The sequence below is a fragment of the Pocillopora verrucosa genome, chromosome 11, assembly GCF_036669915.1.
Source record: "Pocillopora verrucosa isolate sample1 chromosome 11, ASM3666991v2, whole genome shotgun sequence".
NCBI classification, from domain to species: domain Eukaryota; kingdom Metazoa; phylum Cnidaria; class Anthozoa; order Scleractinia; family Pocilloporidae; genus Pocillopora; species Pocillopora verrucosa.
Genome location: NC_089322.1, coordinates 1428804 through 1453287, shown reverse-complemented (window position 1 = coordinate 1453287; position 24484 = coordinate 1428804). Strand labels below are relative to the sequence as shown.

The following is a 24484-nucleotide window of genomic DNA, read 5'->3' as shown; positions in this document are numbered from 1 at the left end:
ATATTCCGACCAATATGTAATTTTTGTATGCAATTTTCAGAGCTTTATTCCTAACCCTCACAGATTTCGTTCGTCTTATGTCAACAATAATTAACCTCAAACACATAGTGTGGTCTGCCTGTGGTCACAATCAAATCCCAGTGATTTGAGTCCTGCCTGTCTTATTTCCCCCTGTATTAAAATGAAACATTCCAGTTTTAGATTCCCCCTTTCGGATCGCTTACAATATTTCATTAATATTCTCATAAACAATTAAATGAAAATGATAGCGGCAAGGGTATTATTTCCATAATCATTTATGGATGCCAGGTCTAGGGAGGTCTAGAGATTCTGGGTATGAGGTTGCTAAGGCAACTTGGTCCATAGCGTTACCGCTGTTTTGTCCTGGTGTTCAGATTTAATTAAATTTAAATTTAGTGCTGTGAAAACAGTCAGCGTCAAGCTATTTAATTCACAATGCTTCTGCTCCTGTTTAATACTCGATCTCAACTGAATAGGAACGGTCTTGTGCACGATGATTAACCTTACAACCTACTGGTAAATGGTATTACTGCATGCAAATTTTACAGCATTTTCATGACTAATCATTTTCCTTCGACGAAGGAGAGAGAGAGGTAACGTGCATCTGGTGGCCCTCTCTTTGCCACGCCCTTTGTTTGGACTCTAACCAGGCCAGTTGGAGTTGTACTACCTAAACCCCAACCAAATATTAAATTACGTAATGAGATAAAAATCTGGATTGGCTATTGTTATGTAACAAGATGATTCTTTTTCATAGTCGTACGCCAACAGACCAGAGTTGTCTTGCGTCAAAGCGTTGGAGAAGTAACATCTCCATTTCTTGGCTCTTGAATCTTTCGTTCCGTCGAACAGGGCATACAGGGGAGATGAACATCCATCCTTTGTCATTCCCTCACAGAAGAGATTTCTTTTGGAGCTGATAACCTCGTCTGAAAAGGAAATCAACGTATAGAAAAGAAGCTACTTTTAATTTTGAAACCTTTTATAAATTGCATTCCCAATTGAAGCTTTAAAATGCAGGTTTAAGTCATATATTACATATCGACCGGGAGGATCTGATGCAACATCAAATATTATTAACAGTAAATGAAAAAGAGTTTCACAGAAATAGAACAACTAATGGCACGAATGAAAGGTGAGTAAAGTACTGGGCTGAGATCTTGTTGCCTAGGTTACCTTTAAACGCACCCAGGTAAAACCCCAGAAAAAGTAGAAAAATTTCTTATCTGTTTTGTTTTCACGACACCCCTTTGTTGAAAACTGTGTAATACGTGTTTTATCGCCCCCATGTATGGTACTGTTCCACGTGTTTACAACGGGACGTTGTGTGTGTGTTTCCTTTCGAATAAGCCGAGAATTTTGAGGGGGAGTTAACTGAAGCGTTGTGGTAAAATCGTCAAATCAAGTGAGTAAATTGTGAGTTAATAGTTAAGTTGTGAGTTAGGAAACGTGGTACAGCTTTTTCACGTTTTCGACACCTTGGCAAAAGGCACACAATTCAAAGACAACCTACAGACCTGGAAACGTGCACTCTGCCGACGTCTCCCTGGTAACTTGACCCACCACCTGACCAGAAAAGAGCGATGACCAGTCGAAAAAATTTCCTCCCGTAGAATCACATCCTCTATACATCGCAAGCAATATCGTCGTAGACAGCGTCCTGTTCCAAATGTTCAAATGGCTGATCTCCCCGACAAGACCGTGCTCCTGTTTAATTGTATCTGAGCCAGTTCTGTACCTTTGTCCGAGCAATAATTCACCCTTTCCTTTAATTTCCTAATAATCAAAAATATATATGTTTTAGTAAGACACGCAAAAACAACAACAACAACAACAAAATGGGTATAAGAAAAATCTGTACTCGAGTTTAACAGCCCATCGAACAGGACGTTATCCCGTTTTCCTTACCACGAAGCTACTTCCCCTTTGGTATGATGTTAGGTTAGTGAAATATTAACCCCCAATATTTCATCACACTTCCCTGACAATTGCGCGCATCCATTTACTCTCCAAAATGGAAAGAGGCACTGGAGAGTTATGTGTTCTACCCAGGAACACCCGTCCAGTACTCGAACCCAGACCTCTCGATCCGGAGTAACTAACTATTGGAATACCGCGTCTAAACGAGACACATTTACTCAAAAAGAAATTATATATACTACCACGCCTGGCTGAAGGCCAGAGCCACTTTTGACACTTTCTCCATTGACGTATAGCTTCCAGTTTCCTGCGCCATTTTCCCACGTGACACAAATATGTTGCCACCCAGTTTCTTCAAAGAAGTCGTCATAGTCAACATTCCTGTTAAGCAGTGAAAATGTGAATCAATCATCTAATTTCTCCTTACAATATCACCCCTGATTGTTATACAAATTCTCCTTGTCAGCATCCTAAGAAACATATGGCGTACAGTATGGAGAATAAGCACACTGATCCTCTCTCTTCTCTCCCTCCCTTGAGAAAGAGACTGGAGACGGGATAGGTATAATCCAACTAAGGGCCATAACGTCACGTGATTTCGTAATGGAAGTGACGTCACAGCATAGTCATACTCACATCAGCAGAGAGGTATTTTACTCACAGAAATTTATTGTTGACGATGATGGTGAACGACTTCGGATCGCTAGGCCTTGGCCGCATACCGATGGCATTCCGCATCTCACTTGTTCTGTAGGTAAACAACGTCATCATCTCTGATTGATAGACAGACACCCATACGCACGTTGTGAACTTCACAATGGTCTCGTCTGTCGTGGCGTCATAACGTTGGACATATGATGGGTTGGTTTGTGATGCAAAAACATACTTGAAGTCCATATTTGGACCTGGAACAAAACAGCAATATCCTAAGTAGATATCATGTGCATTGGGCCAGTGGATTTATGGAGGTCTCGCCTCATTGCAAGTTCGCCCCCAATCTGCCCGCCCCCATCGCGAAGAGTTCACTCCATTAAATGAAAAACGCGCTTTTTAAACAACCAATATTTTTACTAATTTCCATTCATCCCGCGGCTTCGACCCCTTTTTCCGCGGCGTCGCCGCCACTTAAAACCTTTACAAACGATCCGGTTTGACTAACTAAAATAATTTCTCAATGAAATTACTATCAGAAGATCATTAGAGCAACTGCACATGCACTATGTATTCTTTGAATTCCTTCTTAAAAACCTACAGCACAACACTGAACTGCAGAACCTTCTTACCCCCGAGACTTTGCAAAATTGAAAATAAGTAAATCAACCAAAAGGACGAGCAAATCATGACTCTGATTATGTTCCCCTTGACTGAAAATATGCTTATTATGCTGGCAGTGCTATTTTTATGAACAAGTAAAAAATTATGCTCGTTTTTCCAAATAAACTATAAATTATGTTAGCAACTTATATGAGGGCCTAGCAAGTAGGCTGTCACTAATGGCGCCTAGGTACTAGTGTTTCATAGCCCGGGGGAAATTAGAGCTCTTGATCTACACGAACCAACGAAAGGTCTGCAAGAGGTCTGGCACTAAAAATGACACAACCTGTCATCTGTCACCGATCAGGAGGCTGCGTACGTGGGCGAACGCAGATGATGAAAAGAACAATATTGTCCTTGAGGCTCTCATTATTAGTGCCAGACCCCAGGAACCCTCTAACCGACTCGTCTGAAATCTTCCTAGGGCGTAGGAACCCGCGTCTTGCGGCATCAATAATGAGAGTGTGATCGCAGGCTTACTACCAAACAATCAGTAATACTCACGTTTCGGTGGATCCTGGGAAATGGAAACAACTTCAACCTGACCGTAAGCCTGACCTCGTATGACGTCTTTCCAAGCCACAGTGTTCCCATTCTCTGTGCCAGATCCTGTTGCTATGTCAACTAGAGCGAAAGAGTGCACCACGAAATTCCACAGGTTTAAGTGACTCAAGAAGCCGACAAGTGATTGGTGTGCAACAAAACTTCCTCCAAGGTTATCCTGTTCTTGACCGAAGATAAGAATCCCGCCTCCGCGGATAACATCCCCATTTCCGTACCCAGTTACCACTCTCATCAATGAGCCATCTATATAAAACTTAAATTCACCTCCATTGTTTGTCCACGTGACACAAGCATGATGCCAGTGTTTGTCCAGAAAGGGAGCCCTGAATGCCTGTCTGAAATGAAACGACAACAGAAAATAGTCAATTAAGGAACAGTAGCATCCTCCTCAATATCTGCAGAGTGTATAAATACCCTTCGCGGCATCGGAGGCCCATCGATGCAGTCCTTGTTTTTTTTCTCGGAACGAACTAAGGGATCGACTTTCCTTTTTTGTCTCCCTTCTTACTCGACTCGAGGACACCAGCAGGCCTGAATCCCAGACTTTGTCATTCGGACTCCACTCCACCAACAATTTCTTTTTCTCCAAACAGTAAAATGAGCTGAGAGGTATACTTACAACCTTTTATTGTTGATAAACATTCGTATCGTCAGGTCTTTCCTCAGCAAGAGAACCAGAGCGTTTGGCGATTCACTGTTAGCATAACTAAGAGAAGTGGCCTCTGCCTGTATGAAGACGAGTTTTGTCCACTGGCAGAGAGTAAAGGCCTGGAACGAGGGCAGTGACCCAGAATATTTTATCCGATCAACAGCTGTCATGGCTGGAAATTTCAAGGAGACTTTGGAAGAGAGATCTAGAGGAAAAACGAAATTAATTAAACAAAATATAAAAAGAAATAAAAATATGAAGAACATTCAGTCACGTTTTCTAAACATAATTCCTTCATGAATCGTGTGAAAAGGTAAGTGTGCTGCCATGTCATTGTTAAGATGTAACACAACGAGGCTCTTCGCTGCGTCGTTGCGTGACATCCCCAACATCTCATAGCGCCTGTGGGGTTGTGCGTGCATATTTGCCATCCAAGCCTATGATATGTGATCATTGATACTAGTGCGCCGTGCAGAAATCTGGCGGTAAAACGGCCGAAAACTCACTCCCAGAGTATCGCGCGGCGCATTAAAATCAATTTTTTCGCTGAGTTTTTTAACTCGCGCGACAGATTTCGCGAAAAAGGACAAACTACTTCTAGTCAGGAGCGCATTAGTAATGGACTCCTGTCCTAGTCTGGATTCAGGGTCTCTTCTCAAATCAAAATCGGCATGATTCCTTGTGTTTAAAAGTTTTCCAGTATCATTCCTTTAAATTTTCGAGCTCATAGCAACGTAAACATTATGGGCTACAATTCTTTTAGAGATGACCACTGAGCGTATCCACGCCGTAGCAACTTGGCCCTATTGTTTTCGTAACAACTGGACCCTTCTGTGCTATCTGTTTCAGTCCATAAGATGTTTTGCAATGACCTTTCTGTACTCTGGGGACCATTCATTATTTGTCACCTGCGGGAGGAGGGGATGGCAGGATTTTGGTACTTTTCGACAATGGAGGGTGGGAGGGGGAAGGAGTCAGTCGTTGCTTACAGAGTATAAAGGAAGGACTATAGAAAATTGAATAACAATGAGGGGAGGAGGGGAGGGGCATCATTAGAATAGTACTGAGCCTTAGGGGGGGTAAGGTGATTATATTGTGAGACAGCCAAAATCCTCTCAACACCACCCCACCCCTCCCCCTCAGGCGATAAATTCTAAGCGGTCCCCTATTTCTACTAATAAGGTACCAATTACTTACCAGGTCCGCTGCAAATTGACCCTTCTGTCAACACAACGTTGCCCTCCAGAACATTTCTGAAAAGCGGCCAGCTTACGACATTGCCCACGCGACTCGAACAATTTGTAGCCAAATTGTATACTTCGTTCTCCTCCATGGCATAATCCCACATGTTCACTCCATTGATGTTGCCAGTGAACGAGTTGCCTTCTTGGAATCTTCCTTTACTTTTCACAAGCTGACCCAACACCAATGGTTGTCCGAATTCAAACTCAGTGTCTCCTCTGCAGCCGGTAAATGTGCGCCGTTTGTTTGTTTTTCCGTCGATGTACGCCGTACAAATGCGCGTTGACCGCTTCCAGGTGATACAGATGCTGTGCCAAATCCCATTGTTCAACGGAGTGCTGTAAAAATCCCTGTGGTACGAAACAATTTCGAAGATCTCAGTAGACAAGCAGCAGACTTCTCCGCACGTGCTTGTAAAAATCGTGAACATACTGAATCAGCGCAAATAGTGGATATAGGATAAAGACCATGTGGATTTAGTGTCGCAATGCTGTATGAAATGAAAATAACTACACCCAATCGCAAGAAAGAACCGATGAAAACTCGAAAGAAGAAAACGGAAGCACTGCAGAGAGGGAAAAAATGCGAGCAACCGTGTGAGGGATGATTTACTTTCGTAGGTGATTGGTTGAGTGATCAATTGGCGCCAAACAATTAATCCAATCACGACGCGAGTAAGCAAAAGCAAAACAATGTAGCGATTTAATTGGTTGTCGTAGATGTGGATTGAGTTCTGTAGGCCAGTCGAAGAGGGTTGTGAGGCAAAACCAATACAGTCGTGGATCAATCTTAACGCTCTGTTGAAAATTGCTCTAAACTAGGGAAAGTTAGCTTCATTTACTATTGTAGATGTTAATATTCCTACCTTTTGACTCCTTTTAAGGAGAAGTTGCACTGCGAATATTCATCACAAATTAGATCAAGGTCGCCGCCTACAAGCCCAAATGATCCTGACTGAGTTGTTTGAAACCAGATGCAAAACGTCAAGGCATTAATGGGCTCATTCGAAATGGCCATGCTTACGTTGTTGGACAAACTTTTTGCCAGGAATTTCAAATCGTAGTCTTTGGACTTTTCTGTGAACACAAAATTTTGAAGATGAGGTCAAAAGCAGATAAAACGCAGAAGCAATTTGGAATACAAACGGCTTCCATGTCATTTGTCAGTCTTTATTTTGAACGTGATTCTCCTTACTGCCGACCATGCAATTCTTGCGTTGTTAGTTTGAAGAATTTGGTATTGGATCAACTAAATAATTCCCTGATTGGTTTTTTTTCTTTATTCTCAATTCTCATCGCTTGTGTGCTTGAAATGGCATTGATTTTGTTCAGAGAAATTCTGTCTTGTCATTTTTTTATGTCAGCTAAGATAATCCCAGAGTTCCTAGCGCATTACGCTAGCACCCAGTCCTCACCTGTCCAGTTTTGGCACACGTCACCAGTGTGAAGGATATCGCAGTCACAAACGAAACCGAACGGAATATCTATTCTACACAAGGTAATGCATTTACCGCCATTTTGACACGGTGACGATGAACATCCGGCGCTCTGTGGAAACGATAAATGACGTTGTTAATTGATTAGGAGAAACCAATCTCGTTCCTAGGTATTTCTTGGTCAATTTTTTTCAAGATGGTGTCGTAACGCCATCGTGAAACTGACTGAGTAATCTCCGAGGATGAGAAAGGTATGATTTTTTTGTTGTTGTTTTTTTTTGTTTTTTTGCGTGTAAGGTTATCGCAATTAATTGATAGAGGAATTGCAAGTTAGGGACCTACTCGACTCACTCTCTCGTCTGGACCCTTTAGATCCAACCACAAATTCTTACTTCTATTTGCCATACCTGGCCGCGAAAATCACTTCAGAGAACTCAGTGCCCTTGTGGAAGATACTTTTGGAAGAGATATTATAAAGCTGCTTCATTCGAGGATCTCGCTAAAAAGAAAGAGGCCGTTGTGGACTGGGCACATTCTCGTCCCCATAGCTCACTCGATTTCGCGGTTCGCTTGGGCCTTGCTTGGCACGAGAAATCGAAGCATTACCTATTCAAAGGCTCTGGAGACTTGAAGAATCTTTGAGCTTTAAAGACAACTTTGGACTGCGTAATGGGAAAAATTTGTCACGGAAATCTTGTTCCACACAAAGGAAACGCTTTCCTGTCTAGATAAATTATTCAAGGCTATTTATTTAACTACCTATACCATCTACTGATCCATAGCCTTGATACATAACTTTCAAACGTTTACAGCATTGCTACTATTTACCCTTCCAGCATCATAATAAATCATATCTCCTTGCACCGTATAATTTTCAGGTTTCGTATAGACGCTTTCGCTGCTCAGCTCACAAAGGTGGAGGGGGCCTGAAACCCGGAAGTTGTAGGATCGACATCGAGAATCCTTAAAGCAAGCGAACGAGCAATCAAAAACATCCGGAGCCTGGAGCGAGACAATGATATGACCTATCAAAGCAAACCCTGAAAAAGATAACGAGAAAATATACAAGAAAGAAACACATAAATATATAAAGTAATATTTTATTTTTCATTGTTAAGTATAAATTTTCGCTTTAAAAACTAGACAAAAAGGAAAAACTGGGTTTATACGAGAATCGCGAACAACTTTTAATATGAAAGAGTCCCATTAAGGAGCATCGAAAAGTTCCTTTTAAGAGAGTCTCACTAGGGTTTCGATTTTTTCCGGCTAAAGCTTCAAATTTTGGCCAATTTACGGCTAACGGTTCACATCTTTCCGTTATCCTGATTACAGTTAACTGAAATTTTTTTACGGTTACCTTTTTTCTACTTCTTATAGGATATATTTATTTTCATTTGAAGAGCTTCTTGTTGAAAACGATGAATAACTCATTTCAGATGCTATTGTCACAGCATCTGCGACATAGCACACTTTATGCTGTTGGTCACTATCACGGAAAACATCCTTTATTATAGGTCTCCGCTAGCAAGAAGGAACGCAGAAAATGGCTTTGTTTCGGCCCGTTGGTTCATTCAATTTGCTCGCACGAAGACCATTTTTTAGTAATTTTTCATAGCCTTTTACCTCAAATCACTACATTTTTACAAAGGATTGACAAGAATTGTAAGAAAATAAACAAGTAGAAACCGCTAAAATTACTTAAACTCATTAGTTTTATCGCGTATAATTGTTCGATTTTCTTCATTGTCCTAATGGATTTTAGGTTTGATTAAATACAGCTTTACCAATGAAAGGACTTTTTAAAACATTAGGAAATAAATCACTTCCATTAAATTTGTCGGTATTATACTCGAAATGCTTAATGATATATCAGGATCCCCTTAGTCTAACCGATAAAACAAACACAGCTTCACCATCTAGAAACGCTTGGTGAAACCGTCTGAAATTAAATTAGCGCATGGTAAGAATACTTACCTAATCTCATTAACTAAGTTGTTCGGGTTATTCTTAACACTTTTAAACAAAAAATAACACCAGACTTTTGCACCTCATTAACTTTGCACAACTTATACGAGCGTAAGATGTCTACCTTTTCCAACGTTGATGTAATTTGCCGCCCGCCAACTGCATATTCTCCCGTTTGCTAGAGCGCAGTTTAAAAATAACACACAACGCATAAAAATCGATCGACTTGGTAACGTTTGCATCGGTAGGCAGGGTGTCAGTTTAAAGCTCGTGTTCTTTGTTTTACGCTGGTTTTTGTGAGATGTTTCATTCGAAGTAGAAGCTTCGATGAACTCCGAACTTGGAAAGTTCGCCTGAATCAATTACGCCGACGCTAAATTGATAACCAGTCGAGTTTGAAATGGTTACCATGAAAAATTAATCAAATGTAAGATGTAATTAGCTGTTTCTAGAAACACCACCAACGCTTTTCTCACGAACTGTTTAAAAAAAAAATGTTGGGCCAGCAATTATATTTCCCAGGTTCGGCGATCTTTTAGGATGTGCAACTTCATCTCTAAAAAGCTGCTAGTTTGGAAGAGGGTCTCCTATACCCTTTATAAAACTCAGCCACATGAAAATATTTGGCCTTGTCACGCATCACGAATGATATCAAAAACTATTATTTGACGTTCACGCGAAATTTGAGACCTTTCACATAAAAATATAAAACCTAATTCACGAATTTAATTTTTACTCTCTCTTACTCTTGACCAGTCCTGTGTGACAAGTGATGATGCGTCTCATTTTATTTGTTCAAGGACCATTAAAGGTCGGTTTTTTGACTCTAATTGATCCATATAAAGTTCATGTCCCGTCTAAACCTTGATCAAAACTTAACCACAACCGTTCGGGAACAACACATTTTCAAAACCATTGCAAAGCCGAGAATTCATCACACAAAACAAAAAGGTTCAAGAATCACGTTTATGTTTAGTTCTTCATTCACGAGTCACGTTTAATGAAAAAGTTAGTTGAAGCGGACATGAAAAAGTCTTATCTTTAATCACGAGAAAAATAATCGCTAAATCACACTCCAGGTAAAAAGTTTAAAGACTCTCGTTTAATGAAATAAGCACGATCGCTCTTTGAACAAAAATCTAGCTCTTAAAAAATGTCAATAATAGTACTGGCGTATTATGTCTTCATTTTGTAAAATATTGAGCATAACATTCTTTCAAATTGTGACGCTGAAAAAACAAACCTCTCAATTATCTTCGTAAATATTTCGGTGCTTTTTTTTTCATCGAAAACTAAGAATTGAGAAAGTTTTTAGAACAAAACTTCAAGGAATCACCTCGAGTGGTAGAAGGAAAAATTTGAAATTCTTGGTGTTTGGATGAATATGAGAAAACAACTTCATGAAATGTCGGTGGGAGGGAATACTGTTTGGCGTGTGAAAGCGGAAAATTACTTAGTTACACGCTTCTGTCCAAGGACAATTTTAGCTCTGATTACACGGGTGGCAAAGGAAAGTACATCATTAATTACTGTTCTCTGATTTTCGTTCATGCCTTAAAACTCCGCTTTGAAAGAGAAAGGAATTCGTTGCTGTACTATCCCCAATTTGATTAGTGAAGGCTCCTGCGTAAAGGTTGCTTGGAATTTCTCATAAGAAATAACAAAGGCAGAAATTTTCTTAAAAAAACGAGTTTATTTAAAAATGATTCAAATCTCAACTTGTGCGACTGCAGGTGAAAACTGTTTCATTCATATGGTAATATAAAAATTCTCTAGTAAAAATATTTCACTGCAACTCCTGAAGAGCTTTTAAAGACTGTTAATAAATTTTGGAAGTTCTTCCCCTCTAACGAGTAGAGTTTCCCCTGCTATCTTCGGGCCTTCCGTTTCCTGAAAAGAAGCAAACATCAGCAAAAAAAAAATAAGAATCATTTGGGAAATATTTCAAAAAAGGTCTATAGTGAGCATTCCGAAAAAGTGACGTATAACAAAAACAAAGTTAAACAAACAAAAGGTGAGCATCAAAACGAACCAATAGGAACTCAAAGTGAAAGCACGTGACATGCCTAAAGCGCGGGCTGAAAACGGGTGGCCAAGTTGAAATTGGCTTGAAGCCGATTTGCATCTGATTGGGTAAAAGAGTGGCGTGATTTTTATAGATCAATCACATAAAAAAACCAATACAGCCTCAGATTACTTCAGAAAGTCGATGAGAATCGATCAAATAAGAAAATCATCGAGATAAGTTCAATGAGGAAAGCTAACGAGATGTAGGTTCAATCCTATACCATTTTTGAAACTGAGATTTTTGCAAGATTTTACACCAAAAATCTTGGTCATTTCAACTAGATTTATTGGAGACTGCCTTATCAGGTCATGTCTGACAGTACAGAATCTGGCTGCTTTTTCCAAGAAATTGTCGAAGATCGTCGAAGACGCAAGTATATGACAGTTGCTTGTCAAGAAATTATGAACTCGTAAGCGACAATTTTGCAAATATCGACAGATGTTAAAAAGCTGTCTGTGAAGCATTTATGTCGTACCTTGTAAATGGATGTTTTCTGATAGTTTGTAGCACCGCATTGCCTAAATAAATTTAGAAATGTAAATAATAAAAAGGAATAAGAAGAGAAAAGAGAAGAGGCCAAAATGGAAAGAAAAAATCGAATAAAGGAGATAGCGAAAAAATGGAACAGAGGAAAATAGAAGAATGCACAAGATTGAAATTTAAAAGAAAGGAATAGTGGAGTAATAAAAAAGAGAAAGTAAAGGAGAGTTTCAAATGATAGTTTAGCCAAAGGCAAAGAATGGAAAGTATTAAACGGGAAGCAGATTAATGGTGTTAAAACGAAAGCAGAAGAAAATAAACAAACAAACAAAAAACGATGGTGGCTACTCTCACCTGCAAGGATGTTTAGGAATTGGCGATCCGTATGATACAGTGCGAGTTTTGCAGTCTTTACACACAAAGAACTTCTTCAGAGCCTTACAATACTTCAGTGCATGCTTTTCCTTGTGGCAGAGTTCTGAGGCACCCTCTGCTACGTAATTACACTACAAGAAAGACCAAGGTGATTAAGGATTGCCATTAAGGTAGTCAAAATGCCTGTCATCAGAGCGAAGGAACATTATCGCACAGAGCAAAGTAAAAAGGGAAGAGTTCAAACATGCGAACCTCCTGAAGCGCGGAAAAACGCGAGCAACCGCGTGACACCGGCCAATCAAGACTAAAAAAATATCACAAGGAACCAATGGAAAATCAAAGTTTAGACTGCTTAAAGCACGGGAAAACTTTTATGGGTTTTATTTTTTGCATCTGATTGGTTGAGAGGGTGGCGCCAGATTTTTAAACCAATCACCAGGAGAGGTGAGGCAATCCGAAGCCACTTTTAAAAATTGCGAATTGCTCGACGTAAACATGGTTAAATGTATATTTTTTAAGTAAACAGTATATCATAGTGGCACAGACTGGTTACACAAGGCAAAAGACCGGTCAATTTTCATTGAATACTACTAGGTTTAGTCAAACACAATTGTTTACCTGTTTACAGCAGACCACTTTTACTTTTAGCTCTGTAATCGTCTTCATTTTATCCTCCAGTCTTTCTTTCTTCTCCAGTTCGTTGAAGTATTTTTCCTCTCTCTCGGCCTCAGCCTAAACATTTAAAAGTATGCACTAACCTTATCTTAGGCCCAGGCTGCACAACACAACGGTGTAATGCCGGGCAGGCGCAAGGGGGTCAATTTTGGGCGCCCGCGCAGAATTTCGAAGGAAAACGTAAGAAACCATCGCTTTCTTGCAAAATGGGCGAAAGAAAACTGAGCTGTTTAACAGTAAAAGGAAACAAAAGCCGCGAAAAGGAAAACTCGATACTTTTCGCCGAACTCAAAGCTTATTCAAGTGCGGGTATCCTGATTTTGAGCTTTACCGGAAAAGCGGTACGCTTCTAAAACACCGTGACTTTCTAGCTCGTTTGATTGTTTGTAACTCGTGTGAGACAACTTGGTTCAGACAGCCTGAAAGTAGGCCACCTAGTCATTAAAACGTTCGCACATGCGCAGACATTTGACCGCCGGGTTGGATTGCACGTGAGAAAAACTTTCCTGCTCTTAATAACTGTTAGAAAAGCAAAGTTCTGTAAGTCACCCAGGTACAAACGTTAATCGCTTGTTGCGCTTTGGCTCTGCTAGAGCACAACACCGTTGTTTTGAGGATCATTTTTCCTGATGATCAATTCAAAATGTCGACTTCTGTTTTTGTAAAGGATTTTTTCATGAGAGAATGGACAGAATGAGCGTAGTGAGGTTGTGAGAAGTGGGGGTGGGCAGTGGTGAGAGCGCTCGCCTCCCACCGCTGTGGCTCGGGTTCGGTTCCCGGACCTGGCGTCCCATATGGGTTGAGTTTGTAGCTGGTTCTCGTCCTTGCCCCGAGAGTTTTTTTTCGGGTCCTCTGGTTTTCCCCCCTCCGCTAAAAAACCTAATTTCAATTCGACCTGGAAACAGTGGACAAGAAGAGCCACCTCGTGGAATATCCACTGCTGCTAAAGTACCATTATTATTATCGTTATTATTATGGCTATCATATTCCTCCAATCATCATACTCACCTCTCGCACGGCACCAACATGCTGTGATTTTGCAGCCAGTAGTTTTTTACCTTCTTCGGAAGTCAGATCTATTGATCCAAACTCTGGTCCCAAAATTCGTCTTCTTTTTTTCCTTGAGTCTTGATCTACATTTCCATCATCATTTTCTACAACAGAAACAAAGAACATTTGCCTTCGAAATGTAAGTTGGAGCATGCGCAAATAATGGTTGAAATAGGGCTGTGACAGAAATCACACGGGCATTTGACGTCAAGGGCGGGAAAACGCAAATGACCAAGTCGCTAGGGATTTGAGTTAAACATTCGATTGGCACAAGATTTCTTTTCCAATCACACAGTGCTATGTAAGCCAATCCCATAGTTCCTTTAACGCCGGTTCAAGTACTTTTGTGTGAACAAAAGGCCTAACCAGGAAATCACACATGTTAGATCGGTGTGGACGAGCTTCAGTTAAAAGTTCTCAGGCGAGCAATGTTTAATGGGCATACCTTTGCTGCTATCTTCAAACGCTTTCTTTTGAATTTCCTCCTGCGCCTTTGGAGATAACTTTTTGCGAACAGCATTTGGGTCATCCTTTTCTATAGGTCCTTTCTGTTTCACATGTGACAAAGCTTTGAGCTGACAAAATAAAAATAACAAATAAACAGGGTTGTCATCAGAAAATGCAATGGATGTAGGATCTGAACTGAGGAAGCTGTTGAACTGAATCATGAATGGCGTGATGCAAAAGAAACACGTCCTTCTGGAAGGGTCAGGGGGGGCATGCTCACCTGGAAAAATTTGAAATTTGAAATTCTTTGAGACGCGATTTCCAGTATTCTGGAACATATTTGAGTAACAATTTCTAGCCACATACTGATGTTAGAAACCGTTCAAAATACTTATTTTCTGTCTTTGATCAAAATTCTCAAAGTAGCAGGGGAAAAACAGCCTGACAGCCGGCGGAAACGGTCTCAAATGACATCTCTGGAAAAAGTGCCGTTTTCTTCGATTTAACAGTGGTTTGAAAGCAGATTATGGAAAAAAAAAAAAAAAAACGATTATGGAATGACAAGAAATTTAATCCTCAACTCATGTTGAATAACTTATAAGACAATACTAATTTCCCCTTCCCGATCAAAAAAGCGACGAAAACAGACCAGCTTATCAAAAATGTAACGAGAACAGATCAACTTATCGACGAAAAAGGGATTTCGTAATGTAACGCCAAAGAAAGCTGACATGCACTATGTAAATCAAATCCTAAGTGTTAAAATATTTATGCCCAAAGAGAGTATTAGAAATGTTGGAAAGCAACCAAAAATTTATTCAAAAAATTCGAGTTCACATACTCAAAAAACGATGTTCATCTTGCTCTTTGCAACTATTTTTGCTATTTTTTTGCTTTGCAAAAAGACAATGTTTAATCATTGCTTTCCTTTTAAAATTGTGATAGGATCGATAACTGCTGTCTGTTAGAGACCGAACTTGAAAAGAAGAGAGAAATTGGGATTAGTTCATGTTTACCTTTGCTCTCTCTGTATCATTTAATTTCCGTTTCCCGAACTTGGGTGAACCATCAAAGAAGAGATCCGATCCTGGCGCCAGACCACGCCCTAACATGGGTGCTCCAAGTGTGCCCGTGGACGAAGACTTCACTCGTTTAAGTTCCTTTTCATGCGCTTTTAAGAGCTCTGAAGCAGACATTGTGGGCTTTCTCTCTTCCTCTGGCTTTTCTGGAAAGAAAATGTAACATTTTGACTATATATAAAAAAAAAAAGAAAAAACGCAGCCACGAAACATGTTCTGCAGGTCGTGCGTTTGTCCGCCTTGCGGGAAGATTTGAGACGAGTTGGGGAGAGGTTTACTGTGGGCATGGTAAAAATAATAATTAGAGCCAGATCTCTCACCGATTTGCATTTTTCAAGGCCTCTTCCCATACTCAAGCGTTTACCCCTTATACTCCCAAGATCTCATCAGTAATTCTCCTTACTGTCTGCAATACAGTTCTCTTGTTGTCAGTATGGATAATTTGGTATTGAATCAGCTAACAATCTCTAGGTTGATATTTTTCTTCATTCTCATCACTTGTCTGCTTGATATTTCATTGATATTGTAAGGAAAAATTCCGTCTTAGTCCCTCATGGGAGTTAAAGGGTTAACCGTTTAACCTTCTCCCACGCTCTCAAGCCAAAATTTTTCGTAGTAAACCACCCAGAGCAGGTTCCCCGAAATTTCCTATCAATAAAGCGACTTTTCATTCGTCTCAAGAGTTGGTCGAGTACTTTTCCGTGTTTAGCGCCTATAACGAATTTCGTTAATTGTCCCATGCTAGTGACAGAGAGAATTTATATCTACATCTTGGAAGTGAAAGAGTAAAGATCTTTTTGTAGCACTTACTTTGTTCCTCGTCTTGGTTTAAATGTCTGATCAGATTTCTGGAGCCAATTGTTGGCATTTCAAGAAGCTGTACCCTGTCAAAGCAACGAGAGGAATAAACACTTTTGCTTTACCTTGATCGGTTTCTTTTGTCACAACCAGCCGCTTGGATAGCCCCGTCACTTATCTAGCACTGTATTTTAAGGATGCGAGGAATACTCGCAAAATACACGGGAAATTTCAAGTGTGTAAATGCTGCAGAGGGCGTTGCAAACTGAGATCTATCTTTTTGGGACTGGAAACATGCAAGGCGGTGCACTTCATGTGTGCCTTCGTGCAAAGCGTGGACCTCTACTTCCATTTGTATCAGTCAGATAACGTCTTTCAGTTTGGCTGCACATATTTAATGGGAACGAGCAATAGATGTATCCAGGGGCCACTCCCTTTGAGAATATGACAGTACAACAGTCAAACATCGGGCATGCGCCACAGGATCAATTTTAGCCGGCCACGCGCCAATTTCCCGCGCAAAATTGTAAAGAAAGACGGAAAACAACCGGTGTGTGCAAAGATGAAAACGTTCTGATAAAACCGTAAAAGGAAAGAAATGGAGAGAGAAGGGAAACTTAGGACTTTTGGGACTCAAAGTTTCTTTTCCAATTATGAGATACCCTGTGTATATACCCTTCTGTTGCACACCTAACCAAAAAGTTATGCCTGTACGTATATAACACACGGTTACTTCCTAGTTCATGTCGTTGTTTCAAAGTCCTGTGCGACAGCTTCATTTTGACAGCCTGAAAGCGTGATGTTGAGCCTACTATAAGCCGCTTCAACCCTCACACTCGCGCGGACGTTTGACCGCTGTGATATTGCATATCAATTTGAAAAAGAGGCACTGTCAACTCTCAATACGGTTTATGACAAACAACTGAAAGAGAACATGTCTTTCAGGCAGGAAATCTGTCACATTTATGGCTTTCATCTGTATCAATCTAAGCACTTGTATGACACTTACAAGAAGTCTGAATGTTCAGCAGTAGGATTGCTCTTATTTCCCTTTTGATGAACTGAATCACCTGAATCGAAGAAAGTAAATAAAAACTTAGACAATAAGTGAAAACCAGATATTAACAGTTCAAAAATCAGAAAATCAGAAAGGATTATAGGTATCAAATAAGAAAGAAGCCGAGTTAAAAATTCATTGCCCACTGACAGAACCATTTAAATCTGATGTTCTGTGTAGATGAACAACATCTCATGAGGGGCCTTCACCCATACTCTCCAAAGATCTCATTAGTATTTCTCCTTACTGTCTGTCATACAATTCCTATGATGCAAGTTTGGAGAATTTGGTATTAGATCAACTAAAAATCCCCTACCTGATACTTTCTTTATTCTCGTCACTTGTCTGTTTAATATTGTATTGATATTATATATCAGCAAAATATTACTGAGTGACACCCCTTCTAGCTGGCAAATTGTTCTTGGGCTTCCTGTGCCCCTTCCTCTCTAGTGAGCCACAGGCACATCATCTTAGAGAAAACATGATCTAATGCAAATTACCCATCATGAACAAATTTGCTCATAGCAACTTTTCAGTCAGTGGTATACCATATGGTCATTTGGTGTAACTGTACAAGACTGGTGCTACCTTTATAAACTCACCTTTTGCCATTGCCTCAGTAGATCCATTTCTTTTACCTATATTAAGACTCTTCAGTGAAACATTTTTCTTCTTGTGGTCGGTATTGTGACTAGACGCATTCACTGTGCGTCCTTGATACATGAAGGTTGAAGTATTGAGGTCTTTCTTAAACTTCTTCATTAATGGTGCTTTACCTGAGGGACCATACCTAAAACATACAACATGAAAGAGAGGGCTGAAAACCCAATCAGCAAAACTATTAGCCTGCATTGCAGGCCCCTTAGTTCATCCAGAGGCCATGTTTGATTTAGAGCTAGCGTGAATGGTTGGGGGAAGGGTTGTTGATTTCCCCCTCTACTCCCTCACCCCCCCTTGGTACAAATTTCTTTTTCTCCCCCTCTGCAAGAAAATACTGATCACTCACTTGCCAAAACTCATGCCTACTCTGTAGGCTACAAAACTATGGCAAAGGCATGTTGGATGAACATCACTGAATTTCCATACCCTGTCTGGCATTCCATTCTTTGAGCCCTCATTGAATGGTAGGCTGCTTGGACATGGTATTCACAGAACTCACCATGTTGCCTAATGAAAATAAAATGAAAAAACCTCAAAATGTATCAAATAGATATTAGTATAGATTAGTGTATGCAACACTTTTGAGTAGTACATTATAGAACATCCTACAAGTCATTTGACAAATGATCTCAGTATACAGGAGTAGAAGTTCCTTGCACCTTACCCTCATAATTTCCACTAATTTTTGAAGAAAATAGGTTAATTTATCTTTTGGACTATGTCATGGCAATACAGCCAACCAAAATGGAGGAAAGCCATTGGATATTTCCTACTATAACATGCTTACCCAATGCTGGCCAAATGCTGATGCAACACTAGCCCAATACTGGCCCAAATACTGGCCCAGCCTTCCCATTTAGCATCACAATCTTTCTCTTCCTTGTATGCACAATGTTAGACTAACTACATGTAGGTTAAAACTACCAAACATTTTGTACCTGTTGATAAAATTTGTACACGGGCGATTATCTGACTTTTTGAGTCCTCTGCATTTGCCAAGATCTTTGGATATTCCCATCAGCATAAGTTTTCTGGCATTGTCCAAAGTGAGAGCCAGGTCTTTAGAATTCTTCTGAAGGGATAGGAATGAAACAGTTTTATTTCAAATGTATATAGATTTAATTTCACAGAGATCCCATGTGCTTTCGTCAAAGTAGGCAGGCTAAAGAATGATCAAAGTTTTAGGATAAAACTGCTAGAATAGCAAAAAGGACAGGGGATATTTCTGTATTCTTTGGGCGAGAAGAGGCAAGCAATGTAAAGTGGAGAAGCATTTTTTAGTGCCCTCCTCCACTTGTGTGTATCTTTGACCCTTGCACAATCCTAGTGCTTTCCTCATGCTTGACTCCACTTGTTAGTAAACTGCTAACAAAAAGGGCAAGAAGACTAGCCCTTAAGAAAGTATGGTGCTGCTTCTGTAAGGGGTACTATAAAATCATTTGGTTTTAACTAAGTTGATAATGTAAATAGGCCATTTTACAGTTGTGTACTTAGTTGCCAAGCCTTTGATTTGGAGTGAGGCTGAAGGTGACCTTGTTGTGTTAGAGACCAGAATCTAGTTAGCATGATAACAAATTAATTTGCATTTCAAAAGCAGCAAGGTTTGTATCATAACAAGGTCACCCTCAGCCTCACTCCTGTTCAAAGGCTTGGCAACCAAGCACACAACTGTAAAATGGACTATTGACCACTCCAAGAATTTCTAAGTCTGAAGTTTCAAGCATAAACCCTTTGCCTAAGCAAACACATTTAAAACATAAGCTTTAGAAACTCTCTGCAGTTGCCAATTTTTATGATCAACTCAGTCACTAAAACCAAATCATCTCATATTACATGCAACTGTTGACTGCTTACCTCTTTCGCAGGTAGAAGGGATGCATTAAGAAGAGCCACAACACTCCCTTCAGTTGTCTTCCAGTGCTCTTTGTATACATCACCAAAGAGAAACAATGCAACAATTTCATTGCTGGTGTTAGGGCCAAGATCTGAGAGTTTCCATATACCATAAGTTTGCCCCTGAAAACAGACAAAATTAAGAAACTCTTAGTGAAAACTTAATACTCATGCAATGTTTGAACCCTACTATACGAATCGATTGATAAATCTGAAGCTTGTTATTGTTACTACACATAATACAATTTATTCATCTAGAAAAAAAACCTGACACCACCCTAGAGGTGCTGTGAAAAGCCTTGTTATCAAGCTATTTTAAATACCTCTAATTAACCAAGTTTGAGGTATGTACTGTCAGTTGCAGAGTAAGTTTTAGATTAATGGTCCAAGCACAAAGCATGCAGACCACAAATCTTAACAGAAAAAAGACACAAGGATGTGTTATTTATGGTATAGACCAAGAAAACAAAGTTAGTAAAGGGAGAAGATTTCAGTCAAAAGAGACCTTTTGAAAAGGACATTTCACAGGTGTGTAATTGGTTGCCAAGCCTTTGATTTGGAGTGAGGCTAAAGTTGACTTTGTTGTGAGAGAGGTCAGTTTCTAGATAGCATGATAGCAAACTTATTTGCATTTGAAAAGTTAAAGTAGCAATGTTTGTCTCACAACTAGGTCATCCTCAGCCTCACTCCCATTCAAAGGCTTGGCAACCAAGCACACAACTGTAAAATGGACTATTTAACAGGGTGTAAAGTGAAATACTATCTGCTAAATTGACCAATCATAGCATGCATACTAACTGGGAGAAATAACGATAAAGGATACAAAATACTGAACTTACATTTGAGCTTTTCTTTGGAGGCATCTTTTGAACTATAACACCAATTGTCACCCAGTCCCCATCAATATCATTATTTCCCTTAATCTTGGTTGATATCTGTGAAATCTTCACCATTCTGCGTCCTTCCATCCTCTTCTCCATAACAACTGATGAAATCAGTGGATTAATAATTCGTAAACTGGAAAACCTATCACGAGAAAAGTCTTCATCATCTGTTGACTTTCCTGTTCTAGTCTCTGTTTCAACTGTAGCTTTTTTCTTTCCTGTAGCCATTTTTCCATTGTTGGGGTTTTCATCTTGTGCAGTCAGTCTTCTGGTAGTCCCTGAGCCTTTTGTACCCAGGCCATGTTCAGGTTTCATTCTTGTTGAAGATGAGTTTTCAGGAGCTTTTTGTTTCATAGAATTGTGAGGCCCAGCAGAAGAATCTGGGGAAACTGCAAATAAAGATATATACAAATCATAGGTATTGGTGCGCATAAGTTGCTACAATAATAAAGAGAAAAAAAAGAAATTGGCTCAATCCTTTAGAGACATTTCACTGCCTTAGTGAAAGTCTCAATGAGTTTTCCATATTTTTTCTTCCTTTTTTCCATTATTTTCTGAACTTCACAACTGTTGATTGTCTCAATGCAATAGCATTTAACTCTATAGTCCATTTTACAGTTGCATGCTTGGTTGCCAAGCCTTTGAACAAGAGTGAGGCAAAGGATGACCTTGTTTTGATATAAACCTTACTGTCTTTCAATTATATATTACTTTGTTATCATGCTAACTAGATACTGGTCTCTATCACAACATGGTCACCTTCAGCCTTACTCTAAATCAAAGGCTTGACAACTAAGTACACAACTGTGAAAACTACTACTAGAAAATTGATTTTGTCCACTAAGAAAAATACCAAAAAAATTTATATCACCTGATTGCCAGAAGAGATCAAGGATCAATGTCAGTTGAAACTGCACACCTACCCCTCCCTGAATCTAAAATTAACCCAAACTTGTTATCAGTTGACCACTGCTGAGTTAAGGGAGGGGTAGGTGTACAGTTGCCCAGAGACTGACATTGATTCAAGATATACATATAAGTTCTCCTGGTAATGTCAATACATTATTCAGCAAACAGGTGATGAGAATTGACAACTTCTCAGCTAAAGCGTCATCTCAATGAAACACCAAATTCCCAAAACTAATTTATAAAGAATTGTACAGCAGATGGAAGTGAGAATTATAAATCAGATCTTAGGAAGTAATCTCTAATAGAAGCTCAAGGAAATGGTATGGAAGAAAACTTAAAATATAGTGGAACCTCTATTCAGGGGACAACCCTTGGGATCACGGAAAGTGTCCCCTGAATATAGGTGACCCTTTATGAAGGTTACAAATGCAAAGATTAGATGAACATTTTTTTAGGACCAAAGTTTTTTCTTCTCTGAATAGGGGTGTCCTAAAGGAGAGGTTCTACTGTAGCTTGAGAAATTTTTTACATTTCTTGTACTCTTTACCTGTCTTGTTAATACAGTGTGCTGGAGCATGGGCTGTTCTTTTGTTGTCCTTTGAAAACAGCATCTGCTGGCTCTTGTCTTGCTTTGAGCTCTTTTTCTCACTTAATTTGAACTCTTGTTCTTCTTTAGAAGAGCCAGATCTAATTTCATTATTCAGTGTTGTTGGTGATAACAAAACTGTGAAAATATTATCAAGGAAGCAAAACTGTATCCACACTGAAAGATGAAAGCATTCTACTTGGGAAATGACAGATGCTCAAACATAAATATTGGGTGAAGTGAAGTCAGCAGAAGAGCCAGATTATTATTAAATTATTATTGAATTACCTACATGTAATCCTTTTCTCATTGCTACAAGTGACTAGTACTATATTGCCTTCCCCCAAGGACCGGATACCAGTCTGTCACATGGTTAACTTCCTTCATAGTCTCAAGTGGCTAAAACTAAATTCAGACAGGCACTGAGAAAGTTCAGTGTCCAAGGGGAACAACTCAATGACCCATCCAGGTTTTGGATCTGATCCTATGGAAGGATTGAAGTCCAGTGCACTTTCAATGCAATTACTGCATCTCTCATGACAAAAACTGAGTGATTGATATCTAATTCCTCATTTATATGTGGTAAGCAATCAGGATCCAAGCAAGAATGATACAGATGAGTCTCAAGTAGAAGATATTTTTTGTTGTAATCAAGTAACAAATGGCACAAATGTTGATCCATGAAAAGAAGTTTAGTAAAGGATACCAGCTTTTTCTGCTTCAAGCTTTTTTATGTATTCTTCCATGCTAGCCATTTGCACTGATCAATCATAAATCAAACCATAATGTTAAACAATCAATTAACAACTGATTTCATGTTACTAAGCTAGAGACCATGCTCATTGTATTGGTAGGAAAAGATAAAGTCTGTGCTGCAGCTTATCCCAGTTTCCTTAGCATGAAGCGACAAGAAAGTATCACTACTCCCACCTCAATGGGATGTCAGTCCATCACAAGGTTACCCCCCCTCCACCAGTGGGTACCCATTTATACTCCTGGGTAGAGAGAGGCACTGTTAGTGTAACGTGTTTTGCCCAAGAGCACAACACAATGAATGACTCAGCCCAGTCTTAAGCCTGGAGCACTTGACATGGACTCCCTCACACCATAGGTGGCCCAAGCTCCAGATGTGAGATGATCATCTTGCAAAATAAGAGTCATAGTGTAATTATAATAGTTTACATAGAAATATTTACAACTTGGCTCTTAGGAATGAAAAATACAGTCAATTCTCAATAAAAATACCTCAACTTCCACAGTGTATCTCTTGTTATCTGACTGTTTTTTATGTTGAAAACAGCCCATTTTAGTGAGATATCCATTTATAGGTTTACTATGTACATAAGAGAAGCTCAGCAAACCTGGAAATGGATAACTCACTAAAATGGGTTCTTTTCAATATAATATTATAAGCAGTCAGATAACAAGCGATGCACTATGGAAGTAAGGTGAGATATTTTTATTGAGAATTTTACTATATTCCTAAAAGCGGTCATAAATATTCCCATACAAATTCTTATAATTTCACTCTCTTATTTTGCAAGATGATCATCGTACTCACACTGTTCATTTGGCCACTGTGCTCCTGGTGAAGGAGATTACGCATCAATTTATTCAAATTATTAATAATCATTATTATCTTTAATATCTTTTATATATTATCAATTTAACAAATAGATTCCAAGCTGTCTGTCCTCCAATAGATCATAAGTGAGAACCAATCAGAATGCGTGCATAACTGAGCTTATTATATAAATCTTAAATATCGTGATCATTGGCACTTTTCAAGTCAAATTGATAAAAGGAAAATCAAGTCAGATATAAAAATAACATGATGACCCTTCTGCCTTCACAAAAGAAGTTATATAGCTCCCTGTGAACTAGAGCTAACCTGCCATTTCTTCCATGGTCAAATTCGATGTTGTTCCAGATCGTATGCCTTGTTCATTGGCTCTTGGCTCTGTTTCTGTTGGCGATCGCGATGAAGCATTCGATGGAATTGCTTCCAGAAGGCTACCATCGTCAAGCAATTCAGAATCACTATCGACAAGACTTGCCAAAAGGTCAAGATCGTCTAAATCATGGTCTAAGATCAATAAAAATTACAAACCACAACTACATCAATTGATCCTTACAATTATTCCGAATTATTGCACGATTTCTCAGAGCGATCGTACAAAAAAATCAATCATTTGCAATTTTAAGTATCCATGAATGCATCCAATCTTTAAAACCAAGCAAAATTACCTTCCATATCGATGAAAATAAGAATAAATATCCAATCAAGATCAAAACATTCCTTCAAACTGTAATGCACTACTCAACCTGGTCATTTTTCCCGCGTAAATGATAACGCCGCTGGCGTTAGGCACAGTGGACGTAAGAAGATAATTTATGCACACGCGCGGTGCTT

General features: G+C 39.4%; 2 protein-coding genes across 3 annotated transcripts; both read right to left on the bottom strand.

The window, feature by feature from the left end:
• Positions 1-174: 174 nt before the first annotated feature.
• LOC131772311 (uncharacterized) lies at positions 175-7242 on the bottom strand. 2 transcript variants are annotated; one of them, XM_059088208.2, is made up of 9 exons: positions 7125-7242; positions 6576-6786; positions 5666-6060; positions 4439-4673; positions 3760-4154; positions 2603-2846; positions 2184-2322; positions 1539-1797; positions 175-950 (listed from the first exon to the last, which is right to left on the bottom strand). In XM_059088208.2, exons 2-9 carry the CDS (start codon positions 6725-6727, stop codon positions 715-717), a joined length of 2055 nt encoding a protein of 684 aa, XP_058944191.2. In that variant the 5' UTR covers positions 6728-6786; positions 7125-7242; the 3' UTR covers positions 175-714. The 2 variants fall into 2 exon arrangements, with proteins under 2 accessions (XP_058944191.2, XP_066014645.1); XM_066158548.1 differs by having other exon boundaries at positions 4442-4673.
• Positions 7243-10806: 3564 nt separating this feature from the next.
• LOC131772251 (protein MCM10 homolog) lies at positions 10807-24401 on the bottom strand. The gene is made up of 18 exons (XM_059088143.2): positions 24319-24401; positions 23963-24157; positions 22778-22831; positions 22033-22209; positions 20532-20965; positions 19654-19815; positions 18738-18871; positions 18226-18306; positions 17742-17929; positions 17092-17152; positions 16095-16168; positions 15222-15430; positions 14204-14333; positions 13717-13862; positions 12652-12765; positions 12013-12164; positions 11654-11696; positions 10807-11000 (listed from the first exon to the last, which is right to left on the bottom strand). Exons 1-18 carry the CDS (start codon positions 24323-24325, stop codon positions 10920-10922), a joined length of 2442 nt encoding a protein of 813 aa, XP_058944126.2. The 5' UTR covers positions 24326-24401; the 3' UTR covers positions 10807-10919.
• Positions 24402-24484: the final 83 nt, after the last annotated feature.